Below are 21,666 nucleotides of genomic sequence, written 5' to 3'. Positions count from 1 at the left end.
GACTTTTTTTCCTTCTGCTAGTGAGCGTGATGAATTTTGTGAACAGAGCCAGGAAGGATGAGTTTAACTTGTGACATCTAGAAGTATCAAATGTTAGGGGAAGGGACCCTGGAGAACATGTTTTCTTTTAAATTGCACACATAATACACCTTGAAGTGAATACACTCCATAGCTTTCTAGTGTTGGGGCCTAAATCTGTACTTGTGAACACCTCTAGGAAAGCCAGGTTTGTTGTGGACTCCTAGTTATCCTTCTTAGGGCTGAGGGCTGTTGTCTATGGGTTTTGCTGTTGTTTTTCCTTTATATCTTTAAACTTGCCCTTATTTTCTTAAATGAAATACCAATATGCTAGAACAGCTTCTCTCAGCTTGTAAGTAGCACAAAAATGCCAGATCTTTTGTGTTGACTTCCACTTGGATTTGCATGCTCTAAAACCTCAGCTCAGTCATATTTATGTCTTTGCAGTGGGACCATGGAAGGAAAGGAGACATCACCAAGTCATCACTCAGAGGAGAGCAGTGTATTGGACCTGCCTTCTGTTTGTGACCTGGCAGAGCACTTTCTGCCTCCACATAGCTCTGAGAACAGCGAGGAGCTTTTTCGTTCTGTGGATACTTCTCCCTCTCTGCCCACAGGTAACAGCTTCTGCATCCCCACATGCTCTTTCATTAGCCAGTGCATTATCTCTGTAGGCAGTGTGTCATTTGACTAACAGCAGTCTGATACCAGTGCATCTGCCTTGTCTTAAAACAGTTTACCAGAACTACAGTCTGTTCCAGCTTGACAGACACAGTGTGAACTATGGATCAATGAGACACAGGAGAGGAGTTCAGAGGTTACTATCAGCTGCTCATGTCTTGACAACACTGTTTCTTCACCTTTAGTGTGTTCTCAGAGGAAGAGAGTTACTTGAACTAACCCACAGAGCAATCCTCCAGGTGTCAGTTGGAAATACTGTCTCAAATTACCATAGTAAGAAATGTTTTTAAACTTTTCCTTATGTTCTTCAAGTGCTCATCGTGTGTCTTCCACTCATGAGCTCAGGATGTGGCCTCTAGCCCATTACTTTGAAATTGTAACAGTGAATGTTTGCTTGTGCTAATGACATGAGTGTGGTGAGAACTGCTTCAGTTCAGCTGTTGGGAGACAGCAGTTTCGTCACGTGAAGGAGGACTGATTCCTGCAGGAGTAGCATTTTAGGTCAGCCGCTACTCCAGAGCCTCAGGAGTAATGGTGTATCTGAGCAGATCAAGGGGTAGCTGGCACATTCTGATTACTACACCCCTCAGCCCAGTCAGTGTGAACATATGGCAAGAAGTGTGAAATCGAAATACACTGGCCCAGTGACACTTTGTGCCATATATTCATACTGGCTGGGCTGAAGGTTGTAGTAATTCTAATTAATATTGGGGGGGACACACAATAAAATCTGATCAGCAAATAATGTGTGGAGATGGTTTGTCAAGGCACCTGAGCAGGTGAAACGTCACTGATGACATTTCTGGTTGCTCTGGAGTCTTAAGTAGTGTAAAAGTAAACTTTGGCTCCTCTTTTTCCTCTGGCAGTGCGTGGTTTACTTTGGCCTAGTTCCAAGAAGTCAGCTTGGAATTAGACATGTGAGTTTTTTCAGTGGGAATTCCACTATTTTGTATGCTAAACAGGGAAGCAGCGAAATCTACCAGACCAAACTAGCTCTGTTGATGTTGACTGCTTGACTGTGCGCTTGTCTTCACCTCTAATTTTGGGACATCTGGAACTGTAATGAAATTTGCAAACAATAGATACCAATCCTTGCTTTGGTTTTCCTATGCAGACCAGGAAGTCATGTGTCTTATGTTACTAATGATGCGAATCTTCTACTATAACCTCTAAACCATGATCCATATCACATTCCGGTCATGTGTCTTATGTTACTAATGATGCAAATCTTCTACTATAACCTTTACTTTAAACCATGATCCATATCACATTCCATGATCCATATTGTGTTAGAGGAACAGTGTATCTGGTTTGAGGCTTTGCTTTATTTTTTGTGCGTAAGAGTGGTGACCACCACTATGAGGAATGTCTTGAGCAAGACTTTTCCGCTGTTGTGGGAGAGGAGGATGGGGAAGTTGCTCTAACAGTGAGAGAGGATGGAAGGCATTTGTCTATTTGGATTTCACAAGCCCTGTGTCGCAGGTATGAAGAAATTGTGGGAGCTGCGAGGCAGTTCCTGCAATGTTGGTAGGGCGGCTTAGTTGCTCAAACACCATTTAGTGTGGCTCAGGGCAACTGAACTTGATTACTGTCACGAATGATGGACAGAAGAACTGCATGACCACTCAGCAGTCCCAAGACTGGTCTGAGGCATAGCCGCGGTGACATATGCGGAAATAAAGACAGGCAGCTCTAAACCCAAATGACGGCATTGGGCAAGTCATTTACAGTGCATACATGGAATATGTAGCTAAAACTCAGTACCAGGGTATGCCGGGAGGCCAGGTCCTACCTCCTTGCTGTCTCCAACACCCCCTGGTGTCAGCAGGGATTCCAGGTGTGCTGAGGAGGGCAGATCAAGCCTATGAACTCTCCTTCATCACTTGTTTTAGAGACCCCTCGCAACTAAAACCACTTTGCAATAACTGTGGGATGCATGCTGTAAAATGATTCCATACCCTGTGCTCCTGGTAGTGTAATAACCAAGCATCACCTCAGACCCTGTTCATGCTCTGAGTATCTCTTTCTCTTTGTAACAGTGTCAAACCAATATTCATACTCAGTTAAACTCTCTTTCTTTTTTGAGGCAACTTCATCTTTCTAATCCGTTGAGTTTAGTCAGTGTGGCAGAAAAGGCAGGAGGATGGACTGGGGGTGTTCAGCCTGGAGAAGAGGAGGCTGAGGGGAGACCTTCTCGCTCTCTACAGCTCCCTGAAAGGAGGGGGTAGCGAGGGGGGTGTGTGTGTCGGGCTCTTCTCCCAAGTAACAAGCAATAGGACAAGAGGAAACGGCCTCAAGTTGTGCCAGGGGAGGGTTAGGATGGATATTAGGAAAAATTTCTTCACAGAAAGGGTTATCAAGCATTGGAACAGGCTGCCCAGGGAAGTGGTGGAGTCACCATCCCTGGAGGGATTCAAAAGACAGGCAGACGTGATGCTGAGAGACATGGGTTAGTGGTGGTTTTGGCAGTGCTGGGTTAACGGTTGGACTTGATGATTTTAAAGGTCCCTTCCAGCCAAGACAATTCCATGATTCTGTGGTTTTAAAAACACTCTTCCTGTGTCAAACGTTCTTGGATGAGCAAGTTCTGTCAAAAGTATCTTGGGCAAGGAAGCTCCTTTGCTTGTTAGTTTCCTGATGAAACCTTGTAAACTGCTACCATGACACAAGGTAAATTAGGAGAGCGGAAGGTGTGTAGCTTGTAACCCACAGTGTGACCAGAAGATTGTGTCCTGGGGCTTGGGCGGGATGGATGATGAGTCTTCTCATCAAACTTGAAAAATTTTTGTTAGGGATGAGTGATTAGTGATTCAAAAGCATTTCCAAAAGGCCGTTAGGTCTCTGGGAACGTGGTGGCTCCCTTAGGAAAGAAGCAGACTGACAGGACAGGCTGTGTTTTCTGACATCTGTCACAGGAACTGGATTGAGACTGACTAAAATATCATGCCATCCCAGCCTCAGGAGTCGGAAATGGATATGGAGGTGTTCCTAGTGCCTGAGTCATGTGTAATAGGTCTCATTAGTCTAGGCTGGCTGCATCACTTGTAATAGCAGAAGATAGTACCCATTAGCCATGAAAACAGGGCCTTATGAAAGCAGACATCCCTAGGGAAGAAACCAGTAATCCTGTAGGAATACGACTAAACGTCTAAGTTGTGTGTAAATGACTGGTTTTACAATTTGTGCAGGAGTGAGGGTTCTGCTCTTGCAACAAACATGCCTACTTTTAGCTTATTGTCATAGAGAGTTCAAGTGTTTAAGCAGTAGCAGACTGAGGAAATTGAATTGGATCAGTGAACTTTTCAGTATGCTTCCTTTATTTTTTTAATCCCATACTGGAAAAGAATAATACAAAAATTTTCATTGTTCATAGTGCTTCTAATCTGTATGACTTGACAGCACAATGCTGCAGCAACACTTTACTAGTTCCTCTAGATTAAGAGAAGTTGCCAGCAAAAGTTCTTACTTGGCAGCACTCAGGTGTGTGTGTGGGAGGCCTTAAATTATTTGGATTAATATTTGAAAGGCAGCTAATAAAGGCTGTTTACAATGAAATAAGTCACTGGCAAACGTTCCTTTTTCTTGTGGGGCACTGAACCAGAGCATACCAGGGACAGTGGAAACATAGTCTTTGCCTGGAAAAATCGCAGCTTAAAAAAGGGTTAGAGAATAGACTACAGATGTGGTGCAGGCAGGGTCCTGGCCTCTGCCCACGCTGCCTGGTCTGACAGAGCTGGGTTTGCCAGCACAGCCCTGCAATGATGCTACCAGGCTTGGAGGCAGCGTTTTGTGAGCTCAGCCGTGGCACCATGCTTGGGAGACTGCCCATCTGAAGCGTGGGCAGAGCTGGGCCCCATCTGCCTGCATGGCTGTTCCCTGGGGCTAGCGATCTTGGGGGAATGGGTCTCCTCGTTTGCCCTGTAGCTTCTCCCTTAGTCCCTTTTTCTGTGTAATGAAAAGTAGTAAAGCAGTGTCCTTAGGAGAATGGATGGGTGGACAGAGTCACCCAGTGGAAGGGGAAGATAAGTGGAAAATGTAGCCTCAAAGGAACAGAGAAAATAGAGGAAGGATGACAGTAGGAGAGGAAGGGTGATGCTGGAGAGACTGGGTGGAGCAGGAAGACAGTGTGGTTGGAGAGCCTGCGTGTATCTAAAAGCTGGCTAGCTTTAAAAAAAAAATAATAAAATTAACAAAAGCCGGTTTGGGAGGGTAGAGGTGTTCAACCTTCAGTTGCCTTGCCAAAAGCACTACTTCTGTTCCTGCAGTTTGCTTCAGGTTTGAGCCCAGGCTTACCTTTGGTTGTTTCCCATGAACTGCCCTGACCTCTCCAATGCAGCTGGAGTCCCAGGCTGTCCCTGACTGTGCTTCTTATTCCTGCTCTGTCCGTAGCGCTGGTACTCAGGTGCCACGTGAGGAGTCAGCTCAAGGAATTGGCCCATATTTGTGTGGATGAGATGGGGACAGCTACTCTTCCTGGCGCCAACATGGGCGTACGCCAAGATAGGGCGGTCTGCAATGTGTCCTGTCTTTCATATGGGGTTACAGTCTTTCCAGAGTGGTGGCTTCTGGAAAAAGCAATGTGAGAGCTTTTATCGCTTTTCCCACTCAGGGAGCCAGGCTGTAGGTTCCTTTTGATCAGTCGTGGTTTTCTTAGGCTTCCTTCGAGAACAGTCTGTTTGGAACAAGTAGTGAGGACTTGGGGGAAATGGAGAAGAACCATTTCACTGGAGCCTCGCTGGCTCCAGGCAAATCAGTGAGTCTGGGCCACGGCACTGCTGCTGAAATTGCTGCTCAAATCAAGAGGACACCTGATTGCAAGACTATCCCAGTTTAAAAATAAAAGCCATCATGATTTTCAGACTGTTCTGGTTGCTTCCTGGGTTTTCAATCTACCAAGCACGTGTTAAACAAAGCAGGGATTTCCAGCCTGTTAACACATCTGTCTGTTCTATAGGGAACTGGGATTCTTCTGAAAAAAATGCTACACATACCCAGCGAGTTTACATGCCTAGTTTTGCAGTGGGTTGTTATGTTTCTTATTGGCAACTGAGGAGTCACGTTAATGTTGGTGCATGTGTTCTGACTTGTCCTTAAATGCTCTCTCCTGTTTACCATGTCCACTTGCCTGTCAAGAGTTACTTAATCTCTTTTGCAGAAGTGGGTTGTGTTTACTGAAGAAGTCTGGCATGGTTTGCACTTTTTCTGTTTGGGAGTTGTGCACAAGTGCTGACGTAGAAGCTGAAAATGAAAGGAGCAGGCTGTACTTGTCATGTCAGCAGTAACCTTTCAGGGCTGGCACTTGATGGGTGCAGTTCAATCCAGAATTCAGTGTATTCCTTCATTACTCGGCATAGAAATTATAGCTTGGCTGTCTGAGTTACCGCTGCTACCAAAACTGAAGAATTTCCAAACTGACTCTTTGTCTGGCCATGCTGAAGACGACCTGAAGACTAAAGACTTTTTTATATATTCCCATTTAAGAGGCCTGTGTCGAATTTGTGTGGTTATGAAGAGTCTCCTTTGACTGCAGGAAGTTAACATGCTCTCACACTTACAAAACCATCTTCACTTTGAGCTGTGATCCCAAACACCATCGGAATTAATGGTTTTTTTTTTATTAGGCAGATGACCTGTGCGTAACTACCTTGGTCTTGCTGAAGATCGTAGCCCTAATTTTGGGAAGTATTGGATTTTTATTGGTTTTGTTTGTTTCCTGCTGCCCTCTAGTGATGAATGTTGCCCGTTTCTGATGCTACCAACCTTGTGTGCGTGGCACTGCGAGGGCTAGTGGTATCTTTTTTGCTTCAGGTGGTGTTGGGGTTGTAAGTCACTGTATCGAGCTCGGTCCCGTATCGGTTTACCACTGTTGCGAAATGATGCTAAGCAATCCCCAAGGCTGATGTGGGAATACTTCTCAAGAGTGGTGGTTGTACGTTGTTTACTGCGTGGATCTTGGCTAATGTTGCCTGTTGGTGAAGTATTTCTTTTTGTCTGGGAATAACCTTCCTACTTTTGTCTCTCACAATTACAGCCCTGCTGGGATCTGATTTTGTTATGTAAGTAACAGAATCTTTAGAGCTTGGTTATATTAATGCTTTTTTAGGGTGCAACTGTCATTTTTTCAGCCTTTCTTAAAGTTCTGTTTTTAAAAACTGTCTCTTTTATCTCTGATACTGGTGTAAACATCCCGTTATTTGTCAAGGTGGGTGATTCGTTTAGCTTATCAAAAGCAAAGAAGCACCTATTTTCAAGTGAATGTGTTTTGTTTGGTTTGGTTTTTTTATTCATGATTTCTAACGAAGTATACTCTCAAATATAATCAAAATACAAGATCTTCCTTAATACTTGAGTCTTCTCAAAAGGAAAAAAAAGGTAAACTGTTTCACATACTAATAATTTTGAATAGATGTTGTGATCCAGTGGGGCAGATGCTCAGTGGACTTGAATTTGTGCAGCTTCACTGAAGTCATGGGTGGGCCCTTGGCTTGGGTAATTATGTGGCTCTGTGAGTTGGCAGCATTAACTTTCCAGGCATCTCTTTGTGGCCCAGTTGTGTTGAATATTGAATGAAGCTGCGAAGTGGAATTCATGCTACCTTACATAAAAGGAATACAGGGAAACTGCATGACACAAAAAATAAAGCGCTCGGCACCACTGAGTCACTGAAGATCTTACATCTTTTGCAAATTAATTTTTCAGCAATCTGTTATATAAAGCATCCGGCCAAAAATAGACCCTGGAAGAAGAAAGACAGTGTTTTATCCTTCACAGTTTGAGGAAGAAAACTAATCCTATTTTAAGGAGAATTAGAGCACTATACTTATATCAATAAGGGAAAAAACTGAGACCTGTGACTTGCCTTTTAGAATTTAATGCTTCAGAGTACCTCTGTGTTCTGTGAAAAGGAACAGTTTGTGCTAAACCATTAATAATTAGAAATCAAGTTCAGAGGAAATGCTCTTCAGTAACAAAGACAAGGAGTTGCGCTTACGCTCTCAAGAGGTCTGTTCAAATTCTGCGGTTCTCTGTGTAAAGGAGAGCTTGGGAGTTTGTCTCTCAGAGGTGCTGGGGAACAACTGTGCAGCACAGCTGTGTGCTGTAGTCTAAGGTTTCATACTGACTTGTTGGGAGTTGCATCTTCTGCTCAGTGTCCGTTTTCTTCTGCTACCCATTTAGTATTTTTTTCCCAGAAAAAGAGGGTTTGGTAGGTTCGCTTTCGTTAGACACACAATTTCAGCTGTATCCACCAGTCTAATTACCCAGCCTTTTAATGTAGAAAGGAGCGTAACATGTGTGCGTGTTATCCCTGAATCCTTAAGAAGTGCTGGCACAATACAGAACTTGAAATCTGTATATTTGAAGGTGACTTTGAGGGACCATCACTGTTGTTTCCTTTCATTCATTGTTCTTAATTGACCGTATAGGCTAATTAAACTCTTGCCAGCCCTATGTAGAGGCAGAAACAGAATGGGTTGATTTCCAATTTGGGATGCTCCCATCAAACTTTAAACAGTGAAGTGGTTTCTAAATGGTTCTAAACATTTCTAAGTGGTTCTAAACGTTGACAGGAGTTTTGTTTCCTCCCTAAAGCCAGTCCTAAGCAGTTGCCTGTCAAATTTGTAACTGGATGCTGTAGCCTTGTACTGGGAACTACTGCAAGATTACTGTTGAGCCAGGAGCTGGTGGCCCATCTGTGTGGTAGCTTTAGGAGTGGGCCTAACCTGTAACAAGTTGCCATTTCTTAATGAGTCACCTTTTGTTAATAAGTGCAACAGACTAAGTATCGGTGGAAGGGAAGGGGGGCACCGGTTTGAGGGTTCTTTTTAATGATGTATGTATGCATGTGTTTGTGGTGCTGGATTTAGAGCGTCTCCAGCTCTAATAAGCATGACGGAGATGAAGTTTATGTTGCTGGTACTGGACAGTAACTTTCACAGGTAGGGACTGATCCAGAGCTCCTGGCTGATGGTAGCTAATACTGGTTTGGGTCTGTAGAGCACAGCCCTGCAAAGAGCTGAGGGACTGCGCTTCCCCTGACTGCCCAAGGAGTTGGCTGCTCAGCTCCCTGCAGGACTGAAAACTTTCTGTGCATTGCACTGATACGTTTCTTCAAGCTAACACAACATATCTGCTTTCTAGTATTTAATGCTAAGTTCTGATGGGGAAGGGGGGAGCCTGGTGGCTGAATCATAGAATCGTTATGGCTGGAAAAGGCCTTTAAGATCATCAAGTCCAACCTTTATCTAACTCTGCAAAGCCCACCTCTAAACCATGTCCCTGAGCACCATATCTAGATGGCTTTTAAATACATCCAAGGATGGCGATTCAACCACTTCCCTGGGCAGCCTCTTCCAGTCTTTGATAACCCTTTCGGTGTAGATGCATGCACTTTATGATTTGCCAGTTTCTTACGCAGGAAGTGGTTCAGGTGAAAGCTAATAGCAAGGAACTGATTAGATCTGTGATCTGAGCAAGGCTTCCAGAGGTGGTCTTTTTTTTTTTTTCCTGAAATCACCATTCTGCAAAGATGTTGCCACGTATTTAAAGGGTGATGATATACCTAGGATTTCAGTATCAGGTAATATGCTGAGGCAAACAAATATGCCACATATTCAGGGCTGAATGTGTTTTTTCAAAGCCAAATTCTACTCTTATCCCACCTTCTTACAGTCCTTTTCCCGTCAACTCAGTCACACTGACTGCAGCTGGTCTGCTCTGTGATCTTGGGCATAGCTCTTCGCTGCTGTGGGCTCCGTTCCTTGTGCCTGTGAGCTCTCTGCGTCTCTCTCGCATGGCTGAGGAGCTCCATGGGGCAGTGACCATGCTGCACTCCATAGCTATCTACTATACAGAGGACAGTGAAGTCTCTAGCCACCTGCTGGCATAACAAAGCCCAGCAGCACCTTGTACCTGTCTGACCCAGATACAAAGAACCCGTTGTTTTAAACTTTTGAAGGAAGTTTATTTAGTCCTTGTTTGGTCAGAGAAGGTGAAACAAGGTTCAGAGTAACGAACAGTAAACACTCCCAGTGAAAACGTTAAGCCATGAATCAGAGTCCGCATTTGTCCCGTTCACCACTGAGAACAAGACGTGTTTCTGTGGTAGCTCGTAACTCTTTAGGTCATTTTCCATTTCAAATATAAAGCCGGTGTGTTGTGAAGATGATGCAGGGTTGCTGTGGTGCGCTATGTGATGTAGAACCTGGATACTGAGTTGCCAGATGTGCTTACAGGTAGCCAGGCTTACTAACAGAATGTGTGCTGCTGCATCCCTTACATCGATAAAAGATTTTTAGTGTGCAAAAACGTGTGTGGTTATTTTATTTTTTTCAGACACCGTTCACTTTGTGGAGGTTTCTCTTAAATGTTTCGGACTCCTCATTTGCAAATACTGAGACACCTTGCCAGGAGACGTGGGGTGTCAGAGTCTGATTGACAAAGCCCCATGCAAATGAACTTTGGATTTAAGCGTTTTTGTCACTTCTACAACAGGAAGCATCTCCAAAGAAGAAAGTGCAGGACAGGGTGGTATGAGAATGCCCAAAGTGGGTCAGAGTGAAGATTGCTGGAGTGGTAACTTGTGTTCAGCAGCAGGTAACAGGGATATTTAAGAGCAGTACAAAAAGAAGTGATCCCATCCCTGCAAACCTTTAGCTTCCAGGACTTCTGGTTTAGGAGCTACAGATGGCTTATCACTGTGTCACTAGCTCCTGATGAATGATCCTTTCACAAATATGTCTAATTGCTTTTGGACCTCTCTGTCTCTCTCAATGTGGGAGTAGGACTGTGGGGAACCCGTGGCTTTGTTTTGCATCTTTTGCTTCCTTTGATCCCCTGAATCTCCTGAGTTCCTGCAGGCTAAGAAACAGTGTATGATCACTGCTGTTTCTTTCTCCAAGCCATTTGTGGTCTTACGGACATCTTACATGGACATTCCCCCTGTTGTATTTTTCCAGGCTAAAGAAACCCAATGTATTTTATTTTTATCTCAAAGAAAAGCCATTCCAAGACTTTAGGCCCCCTTAGTTTATCCTTCTGTGTGTCCCTTCTAGCTTGTCAATGATCTTTTAGTGTTGTGGGGACAAGAACTGTGTACAGTCTGTGACATGGCTCAGAGCAGTCTGTCCTTGCTTTTAGTTCCTTGTGCATTGTTTTGGTAGATTTTTTGGTTTTCTCTCTTTTTCTTCCCAATTTGGTACCTGTATTGGAAGAAGGGAAGTCTTTCCTTGCTGGGCACTGAACTATGTCTGGGCTAGTACGGTGGTCTCAAAAAGGTACTCTCTTGAAAGGTCACTTCCTACCTAGTAATACAAGTCTAGGATCCCTGCAGGTACGTGAAAGTTGTCTTTTGCTCTTTTCCTGGTCTTTTTGTTCACTGCAGTCTGTTCGCATGCTTCTTTCCTTCCCTTGTAAAATTCCTCGCTTTTGCGCTTTCACTGCCTTGTTACCTATTCTGTGCTAAATTGTGGTGGTGTTTTTTCACCCACGTGTCTCCGTTGTCCACTTACAGCCACCTGCCTGCTGTGGATTCTGGGTCATGTGGTCCTTTTTATCCCCAAAAGTATACAGACCTTTCAGTAGATGGTCCTCGAAACAGCACGGAAATATTTACTCTGTCAGCCCGTAATTAAAGACTAGAAGACCTAAATGCTGTCCTCCCACGCTGTGCTGTGTGCTGAGTCTTCAACATGATCCCTAAATCAGCTGTTATTGCTGGACTTTTATTTCAGGAAACTTCATGGTTTTTATTGGCTTTGCTTCCAAAACCCTGCTGGCACAGTTTTTGATGAAATGTTTGCTCTGCATCTGCCTTTGATGTTTGCTGTGCTTGTAGTCCTTGTATTTTCCAAGGTGGTTTTCCGGTCCTTCCTGGTTATAAGGCTCAATGGTTTGGCTTAGACTTGAAATGGCAAAACTAAACTGTGAAGACAGTGTTTTAGTGATTTAAGAAGGTCAGGCAGGCCTGCGAGTCAGGTTCAGGAAAATAAATGTAATCCCACTTCAGTAGCCAGTTCAGGGATTTACTGTGTGGAGGGGAATCCGCGTATCTGTGTAAAATGTCATGATAACAAACCATTATCGGCATTCACTTCAAAAAAGAGGCTGCACAAAAGCTCGTGCCTGCTTTCAAGATGCCGTATAGCTAATTTCGTTATTATAGCAAATGCATTTGTAGCTTTTCTTAAAGCTCCATCTACTGGAGATGACCGACTATGAGTGCTTTACTCTACACTGACGACAGCGGTCTGGCTGTTGGCTATAGAATACCAGAAAGCTCTAAAAAGTGCACTCATGGCATATACAAACAATATATATTTATTTTAGATCTCATTAATCTTTTACCAGTTGTCTGGTGTGAGAGGGGCCTCGTTCACTTGCCGGCAATAACAGCCACGCTATCAGTGCACATCAGTGCCAGCCAGTGGGACCTGTGATAGGTAGAGCTGTGTCTGCCTCCCAGTGGGACTGGGGTCTTTTAATCTCGTCTTGCCCTGCAGCTGTGATGTAAGAGTCCCGGTGGGCCATTTCTTCCTTATCTTTATCTATCTGCCGCTCTAACCTGGGCTTTTCTTTCTCTCATCACAGCTAATCAGTGTTTGTCCATTGCTGTGACCTAATCTAATTCAGGTTGCAGTAATGTCGTTATGGCAATTGTTCCTAAGGCGGCTGCGAGGCAATTTTGTACATACTTATGCCAATGCTGTTTTATCTTACCAAGCCAGTTAGTAAGCATTAGCTGTTTAAATGAGAAGGAATTAAATCTTTTAAATAAATGACAGAGAACAAGACTTTGTTCAATTCCTTAGGAATAATTTTTCAACCTCTGAAGTGCAGATGTGGACTTCTTTGAGATGGAAAATTGTAGATTGGGAACAGAATCTGTTCAAATATGTGTTTTACAGGGAAATGATAAACAAGTTTAGACTTTGTAAAGCCTGTGCCTTTCGGCCGTTGCTTGTAACCACCATGATGCCATTAAATATTATGGGGACAAATAAGAATTTCTTAAGGTAGTACAAGAAGACCTCAAGAATTCTTACTGACCAAGATACAGACTTGTATCAGGTCGGGAGGGGGGTGTCTTTGGGTAGCCAGATGCTACTGGCTCTCTAAAGCTGCAAAATACAGTGCAGATATGGCTGAAAAGCTGATCCTGGCTTTGGCTTCCTCCTTACTGGGTGATTCCTTGAGCCTCTCCCGTAAATAGGTTTTTATCATGTATGTAGTGCGAGATTTCTTCTGTGCTTCAAGCTTTCTTTTGTAGCCCTACTCAGCTTTTTCAAAAATGTTAGCTCTGTTCCTCACCCTTCAGAGCCATGGTGGAAGTGGATCTGCCCTGGAGCAACTGGATGTTGGCAGTCAACTGATGCTGCTGCAGGGAGCAGAGTGTTTACTGAAGCTGATAGTTCCCTGTAAAACAAAGGTCCACTTGAGATGGCTGCCTTCACTATGTCTGAAACAAATTTGTCTATAAATTGTCTTTAGTTGGGCTCCAGAATCTTCAGGAAAAGGCTCTGTTAACAGGTCTGCGTGGCATCTGGTATGTCTCTGGGTAGCCAGCATGGAAGCGATGGCCGAGAACAGTATTTCAGCGATTAAATACCATGCCTTGTCTAGTCCTTTAAGGGCATGACTCCAAAATGTATTAACGCCCATGATACCAGTGTCATGCACTGGTTTTGGTGGTGTTCCATGCTTCTGTTTATGGCTGCAAGGGATTTACTGAATGCTCCAGAGCAGCGGAGTTTGGTGTGCCACGACATGAGCCTGTCAGAGGCAGGGAGACAGGGGTTAGAGATTCTTATTTCCTGTAGCAGTTATTTTAGTGCAAAGCTGTAGTATAAATTCTTCAAGTTCTATTAGATTTTTATAAAAGATATAAATGCCTTGTTTTGCCTCGTTTACCTGATCTTGCCCAGGGACTGTTTTTGCCATTTACTTCTCACTCAGGTGCTGGCTTTAAGCAAGCAGCGGGCGTCATTTCCTTCATGTGATTGGAATCAAAAGCACAGGCTGCTCTTGCAGAGATCCTCATCTGCTTCACTGCTCTACTCTGTTCCCTTCAGCAATATTGCGTCTCTGTGCAAGGGTGCTGAAGTGCCAATAGAAAGGATACGGGTTGAATGAAAGCACAGGATTCAGGAGAGGGAAACAGGAAATTAAAGTGTCTGTGAGGTTGAGGGAGAGGGCAGGAATCCTGTGCAGAATGGAGTTTGTTGTTTAATCTCTAGCTAATAGGTTTTGATTAATTTTGTCATTATTTTGAAGCTGAGGAGCTCTAGGAACAATCACTGACATAATCGTGGGGCTGGAAGGGTTTGGGAAGACGGATGGCAATGGCAGTGATGGAGAGAATGTTTTACATGCGTGTGGGAGCTGGGCAGCGTTCCGTCTTTACCCATTACCTTGGGTTACCATTTTAACTGCAGTACATTTCCTCTTTTTCAGACAAGTTACATTTTGCTGAATTCCTACATAACCTTCCATAGCCGTACTACCTACCATTGAGAAGTGACTATTGATTAGTGTGGTCACGTTGTTTGGATCCAGGTATCCAAAAAGTATTTCACCAAGCAAAGTGCAGAGGACTGGGAGAATGTCCTCTGCTCTCCTGATGTAGCAGTGAATTTGGGTGCCACTTCTGTGCTGCAGAAGGACACAATAGCATTTAATTTAATCCCAGGCTTCTTTGCAGAGTCTGGAGGAAGGCTGTGCTGCAGAAAGACAGACTTTCCTTCTCTGCTGTGTTCTTTCCCGACTTTGAGAATCTCTGTTCAGATGCCTGTAGGAGAGGCTTTCATAAAGCGTTCCTTCTTTGCAACACCAAAGCTTTGGCAGGATTTCCCCATGATCTGATGAACAGAGGCTGTGACACCTGAGAGCAAGTCCCGGAGGTGAACGCATCCTTCCAAATCTACTCTTCTGCTGGATTGGGATCTGCCCCCTCCCCACACCAGACTGAATGTCTGGTTCTGTTCATCTCTTCTTTCTGGTGTGAAATCCAGTGAGGCTCCCACCCCTCTTGCAATGCTGTGTGCCTGTAAAAGTTGGGTTGAGATTTTTGCATCAGTATATGTCTAAACAAGGATAATATGAGCCAGATTTCAATGTATGTCTGAGCAGTGAGTGCTCTGTGTTTGAAAAACTGAGAGGCAAAGACAGAAGTTCACTTTCTTTACTACTGTGGAGAAAAAAGTTTGATTTCCTTTGTTTTTTAAAAAAAACCACAAAACCTATAGGATGTATTTTTAGCTTTAACATCATGCAAGAAGTTTGCATTGAAAGATTCACAGACATGAGAGTTACATGAGAGGCAAAGAGGAGAATGGCAACGCAAAGGGCTTGGACGTCAGCTCCTTCAGACCCTGCTGTAGGGTGACCAGGTTAGACTTGTCCCATTTTCAGTTCTGCTTTTAAGGAAGAGAAGCCTCTTTTGTAGGAAACAATTTCAGTGAATGGCCAGTTTTCCTTAACACCTGGAGAGGAATAGCTACAAAGCAATCACGAGGCCTGCAAAGCCAGGGTATGCACTTATTATAAAGTGCTACAATAATATGGTAAGAGCAGCTGTGAAACATGCTGGTGTTTCCAGTCACTTTGCAGTGCAAGAACTGCGCTGCAGCTGAAGCGTCTCCACAAAATACTTTATTTTTTTGTGAAGAAAAATGAAAATGCATGCCATGGATCCTAAAGTAATAGAAATAACTGGGGAAAGCTGCGTAAGAGCGTTACCTGGACGTTTGTTCATAGCATCTTTTCATCTATGTTAGATTCTTTTGTGTGAGGCTCCCAAGATGTTAGTTCCTTTCTTGTATAATAAAGCTGCTCTTTGCCGCTTGGCATTATGGTCTTGTTGTAGTGCAGATACTGCAAAAGTGACCCCAGACGTATATATCTGTGTTGAGCAGACAGCAAGTGGCAAAACATGAAATGATTGTGATGACTTCGTTATGTAAAACCAGCGTTACCCTTCCCTGCTGTCTGCAGAGTGTGCCTTGGTGTCTCAGCTTGTCAGCTGCGTCACTTATGTGTGGGTGGTAAGGTTCTGTGAAAATGGCTTTAAATCCCAATTTAAATCATGAAGGATGTCTGGCTCGGGCAGAACAGTGAAAAAGGGCAAATTGCTTGGAAAGCCATGCTGAGGCCATCCTGTGCCAGCCTGCCATGGTTCTTTCATAGCATGGGGCTGTGTGGGTCACCCAGGTTAGCTTGGGCGTTTGGGGAAGTAGTATATCTGCATCTGTCTGAAGTGCAGCTATACCTAAGGCAGAGAGCCCAGGTAACAATGCTGCAGAGCTTCCTGTAAACCCTGGCTTCGCGCATTTAATCAGATGCTCTGGAGCACATCACCTTCAGTCCGTCTGTGAGCAGTGTTTGTAGTTTAGAGGGTGATTTGGTACTCTGGTGATACAATGCATAAATAAGAAATGTCACTCCTCAAGTCTCTTTAGAAAGTCTTGTTTCCGTGTTTGTTCTTTTAAATATGCTGATTTGCTGGCAGCGGCTTTCATTTCTGCTGGATTTTCTCAAGTCTACGCCTCTGGTGGATGCATGTGTCACCTGCCCTGCACCCAGTTTCGCTGCTTACACTGAGAATCATAGAATCATTTAGGTTGGAAGGGACCTTGAAGATCGTCAAGTCCAACCATTAACCCAGCACTGCCAAGTCCACCACTAAACCGTGTCCATCAGCACCATGTCTACCCATCTTTTAAATACCTCCAGAGGTGGTGACTCAACCACTTCCCTGGGCAGCCTGTTCCAATGCTTGACAACCCTTTTGGTGATGAAATTTTTTCTAATAACCATCCTAAATCTCCCCTGGTGCAACTCGAGGCCGTTTCCTCTTGTCCTGTCACTTGTTACTTGGGAGAAGAGGTTGATCCCCACCTCGCTATACCCTCCTTTCAGGGAGCTGTAGAAGCTTTGCCTTCTGGTGCCGTCCACGGAAAGACTGCGGTTTGCATTATGCCGCATGTTGGAGCATGTTTGTACATGAGTTTTCCTCCCACTCTGACAGTGCTTTTATGTAATTCTTCATAGTTACTGCTGAAATAGCAAACAACCCCCTGGAGTTGCCTAAATAAATAATCAGAGAATGTTCTTTTATTACCAGTTTACAGGGATAGCTTATGTAAGCAACATGTGCCAGAGCACCATATCTCTTGAGCGTGTCTGAATGTTGCTGAGATAAGGTATATGAGCCTGTATGAAGCACCTGCACGGCCTAAGCAGTGAATTTGTACAGTAACGAAGGATGTTTTTTCATTACTCTATTAGCAAGATTTTTACTCTCTTTTTTTTTTTTTCCTGGTCTGATTCTAAAAGTAGGGGGTTTGCCTTGTAATTTGTCAGATTCACCTGTCCTGTTACACAAAACACCTTGGAGGACCCTCAGAGGCGTAAATTCTCAGTATGAAGTTCAGCCTCTTCTGGGCATCTGTTACACCAATGATCATTTATGCAGAGCCTGACTTTCTCCTTTTCACCGAGAGGCTTTCACTACACATATATCTCTATCTTTCAGACTTTTTCTCAAACATACAGCGTGACTATGTGCTGGAAAAATGATCTTGAGTTTATTGGACCCAAAAGGCTCCGCACTGACACTTGTCATTGAAGTGCAGCAGGAGAAAATAAGATATATCTGCCCTGATTGCCATGGTCTCTTATTGCTTCTGAATTTATTCCCTGACTTTGAAGCTTCTTTGAAGCTTCTGTGAATTGGCAGCAGAAAAACACGTCTCGGGGAACCCTCTGTGTCTGGTGGCAGGGAGGAGGAGGAAAAAAGGGATGCCGGTGCTGTTGAAAGGAGAAGCTGTACTCCTTGCTGTGCTCCCGGGACTCTGCTTAGGGCAGAGGCCAGACTTACTGCTGTGAGAGGATGCAACTTGTTCCTACCCAATTCTGCCATGGCAAATTTGGAGTAAGAGCTGAGCATGGGGCTGTGGGCAGGGGTGGGCTGGTTCCTGTGCCTGAGTAGAACTTACAGTGGATCCAGTGCCTGGAGCGTTACAGGGGATGCTCCGTAGTTGTGTGAGGAGGTAGGACATAGTGCTACTGCCTGGGCAGCCATTACCATCTTCTGACTGGAGGTCCATGCTCTCTGCAATGTAATTTTGGAGTTTTTTCCTGCTTTTCTCCGTAGTTATTTAGTCCCTGCCTTTGCATTCACATGCTGCTCTCAATGTCTCCTTGCTTCCCCTCTGTAACGTTTGGCTTGCACCACACGACACGGATTGGGTCCAGATGAAGTATTCCTAGAGCCTTCCAGCTCAGGTACCTATCACAAAAATAAATGACGTAAGTGGGGGATCTGGCGATGGGTTTAAACTAGTTCTCTGTGTGTCTTAGTTCAAGCTTCAATTTTTTTTGCCTGGTTTGCTTTACTGAGCTCATTGGTGTGCAACTGATGAGGCTGCAGCATAAAAGCACAAAAAACAGTGACTCATAACCCTTTAGTAGCAGACTGTGAGTATAAAATATAGCACACTTTCATCATCCACAATATTTTTTTAAACAAAACAACATAGGCCAGTGATTCAGCAGCAGTGTGGGTTATAGTACGTGAAGTTTTATCCTGGAGCCCTCCTGTGTCTGATTTCTTCCTTCATTTCATGAGTTTAACCACCCCACACCCCCTTCCTTCTTGGCGTTGCATGCTGTGGATTTCATAGTTGCTGAGCCCCTTGGCTGGCTTATGCATGCACATATATATTCCTATAAAATCTCCTCCACAGACAGATGGAACGCTGTCAGGCTGAGCAGTGCTTCTGTGTTTACAGCGAGCCTCCACGCTAAGGTTATCTGTGAAGGGTAGCAGGCAGCTCGTTATTTATTGCCGTAATAAGCACTGGCAAGCAAATGACAATATTTTGTGCTGTGCTGCTTGCTGTTCTTTTCACTACGTTGAGAGATTTCTAGCTGTGCTCTGTGTTCGTTCCTGGGTAGAGGGGGAAGCAAGTGGCAGCTTGAGTTTTGCAAGGTGACTGTATTTTATAAGGATAGTGCTGCCTATGTTGTAGTGATGATCTTATTCCAGAAGTTATTTGGGTTGGTCAAGAAAGCAAGCCCTTTGCATTCTCACCCTCTGTAAACGCCCACAGACTATTTTATACATCTCTAAGTAATAATAGGATGCATGTTAGTAGTAAAGGAGGTCCCAGCTTTGTACAGGCTGTGATGCCTGACAGGATAAGGTGGGTTTTTTGAAAATCTGAAAAGATGAGACAAAAGGAACCAGGAAAGTGTAAGCATGGGAAAGCAGGCAGGTACACTACAATGTCTTCTAGATGAATGGGGGCTTTAGTACTTCCGTAGTGGTCCATTTTATGCGCGTACTTCTATCTCAAAGAATTATGCAAAACTTGTTTGTTGGGTTTTTTTAATGAAAGTTAAATCCAGAAAATAATAATGATCCAGAGAGGAATCTGAATGTTGTTTCTGTCTGTATTAGAAGACAAGGAAAAGGAAAGGTAATAGAATCAAATCCAAGCACTTCCTTACACAGCAGGTAATTAGGTTATAAAACTCAGTGCTCCAGGAAATTATTAAGGCTAAGAGCTTAGCCATGTTAACAAAGGGGATTATACGCTGATTTGGATAATAAGAGGAACCTAAGTCAATAGTTCTTGCCGACACAAATGTTGCTGAGATAGTGGATACATAGGGTGGTGTTTAATGGCTTGTACTAATTGCTGCCTAATTTTAAGTGTCAGACCACACCTACATATCCCCAGTACCACATTTCTCTGTTGCTACCTAGAACAGACCGCAACTGGAGGGGACATACTAGACTAGAGTGTACTTTGATCTGATCCTGCCTGGCACCTCCTCCCTTTCCCCTTTAGAAAAAAGAAAGAGATATTTCCGTTCTGCAGTCAGCAAAGCTGATACCAGTGCTTTAATGCGTACAACTCTTGCCTTTATAGTCTGTACCACTTAAGTACTGTTCCTTGAAAATAAATCCTTGGATAACCTGCCCAAAAGCTGAAGCAGGAGGGGGTTGTTGGGATAGAGAAGCAGGTCATGCAGAGTTGGAGGAGGGGACAAACTTTTTTTTTGGTCCACAGCTCAGGTTGTATTTGTGCCCGAGTAAATTTTACAGTGGTATTTTACTTTGTTACTGGATAACCCTCAGATAGCATGCATCAAAAATATGGTAACTTGTACAGACCTAAGGATGAAAGCAAGACCCTTAATATGCTGAGCCGGTGCCTGGCCCAAGCCCTTCTGTACTGTTCATAATACAAATGTATTCTGAATTTAATGATTTAAGCAGTTATGCTCTATAAAGATTGCAGAGAAATGTATCATCTTTACTCCTGGTCATGGTGTGGCTCAAGTGGGATCTATTTCGTGATATCTTATAATTCAGTAACAATTTCTTGAAGGGATGAACTTTCTGTTCAAGTGCTGAATTGAAGCAGAACCTGATTTACAGAGCTACCATCTGCAGTCCCTGCTGAATTTAACATTGCTCTACATTACTTCTTCTCTGGATGTCTAATGAGGTTATTCCTAGGCTAATTTTTCTCCTGATGCAGTTTTAATTAAAATATAATGAAGGCAACAGAAGATGCAAAATAAAATAACTTGAGACAATCCATTTCATGCTGCACCAGTGCTTTGTGGTAGGATGTTTGTTATTGCTGCTAATTATTATTTTATACGAGGCACTTGTCTAATAGCATGTGTGCGCGTGTGAATCATCTGCAGAGCCTGTGGCAGCATTCCAGAAGTGAAGTTAGCTCCAGTGGCTGAGTCACCGAGTTTGCGCCACTGGGTTTCATTCCTGTGTTAGACTGAATGTGAGGAAATATTAGTATTCTTCGGCCCAGCAGTCTTGGAATATAAAGGGAAATATTTTTGCATTGTTAAGAAATCACGTATTGCTGTTAGCTCTCAACAGTCTGCTGCTACAGAGCTAGTAATTTACTCTTGGTGAGGATCTAGCTCTGATTTTTTTCCTCTTAAGAGAAAGAAGAGGAATGATTCTTTTGCAGAGGATGAAAGCAAAAATGAGGTTGAAAGTTGGATCTGATATTCAGAATGCTCTATAATTAGCAACTGTGAATCGCATACCCGCCGGGATGAGTTAAGCCATGTGTGGAAAGAGGGTGAACACGTGTTGTTGGCAAATGTGATTCTTCTCACAGGAAACAAAATGCTGGTTTTGCCCGTGCTCTTCCCACACACATGCACAAAATATTCAGTCACTTAAATTCTTCATGACTTCTCTCGTATTAACAATACCTGGCAATGACATATTTGTAGATGAACCTTCCGATTCAGTTATGGGTTAGTCAACTGCTATCTCTACAGCATGCTGAAGAGCTGATCTTAGAATGAGGTGATATAAAACCTAATTGTATCTTTCAGGCAATGATCCACCTTTAAAAAGTGCACGTGGCTGGTTTTAATGCTTCAGACTAGGAACCTGCTTTGTTACATCCTTAGTTTGCCAAAATCTCCCTCCCTGTAGCACAGAACAAAACCCCTGTGTTGTTTCTAGATGCCAATGTCTAACTGTGTTTGTGCTGAAGTGTTGCAGTCTGTGCTTTCTGGGATCGTAGCAGTGGTCTCCCCGTTCTTGGTCATCCTGTTAAGAAAACAAACAACAAGACCAGTCTAGCCGCTTCTTAAGAGTAAGATGATTTCAGAAGGAAATCCATTTAAAAGGATCTGGAAGGAGTCTCCGCCGCCAGTTCACCTTTTCACATCTGTGCACTAAAACCAGAATTTGCCTTTCCAAACTGGTACGAAATGAATGTGTAGTGGTCAAACTTAGCCAAATTCTCTGTGCAGCTAAGCCATGAAAGGAATGCAGTATTACAGCGCTGTACTGCTACGACTAGGGCAAATTTGGCTTCCTTAGAAATATTACAATTCTGTCTGCCTCAAGATCCTGTTCATCTTGGAGGAGATATTGGTGACAGCAGAGCAATACCAGAACGGTCAGCTGGA

The 21,666-nt window shown here is 43.7% G+C and overlaps 1 protein-coding gene across 1 annotated transcript in view; it reads left to right on the top strand.

Annotated features, from left to right (window-relative positions):
- The first annotated feature begins 472 nt into the window (after positions 1 to 472).
- Positions 473 to 21,666, top strand: part of CHGB (chromogranin B (secretogranin 1)) — a 74,786-nt gene continuing 53,592 nt past the window's right edge. Inside the window, exon 1 of the mRNA XM_009892473.1 lies at positions 473 to 635. Within this exon, the coding sequence (XP_009890775.1) occupies positions 473 to 635 (163 nt within the window). The remainder of the gene's footprint in view (positions 636 to 21,666) is intronic.

Source organism: Charadrius vociferus, unplaced genomic scaffold (genome assembly GCF_000708025.1).
Source record: "Charadrius vociferus isolate BGI_N301 unplaced genomic scaffold, ASM70802v2 scaffold139, whole genome shotgun sequence".
Lineage (NCBI taxonomy): Eukaryota > Metazoa > Chordata > Aves > Charadriiformes > Charadriidae > Charadrius > Charadrius vociferus.
Note: the sequence above shows the minus strand (reverse complement) of the source record. Positions and strands in the feature narration are given on the sequence as shown.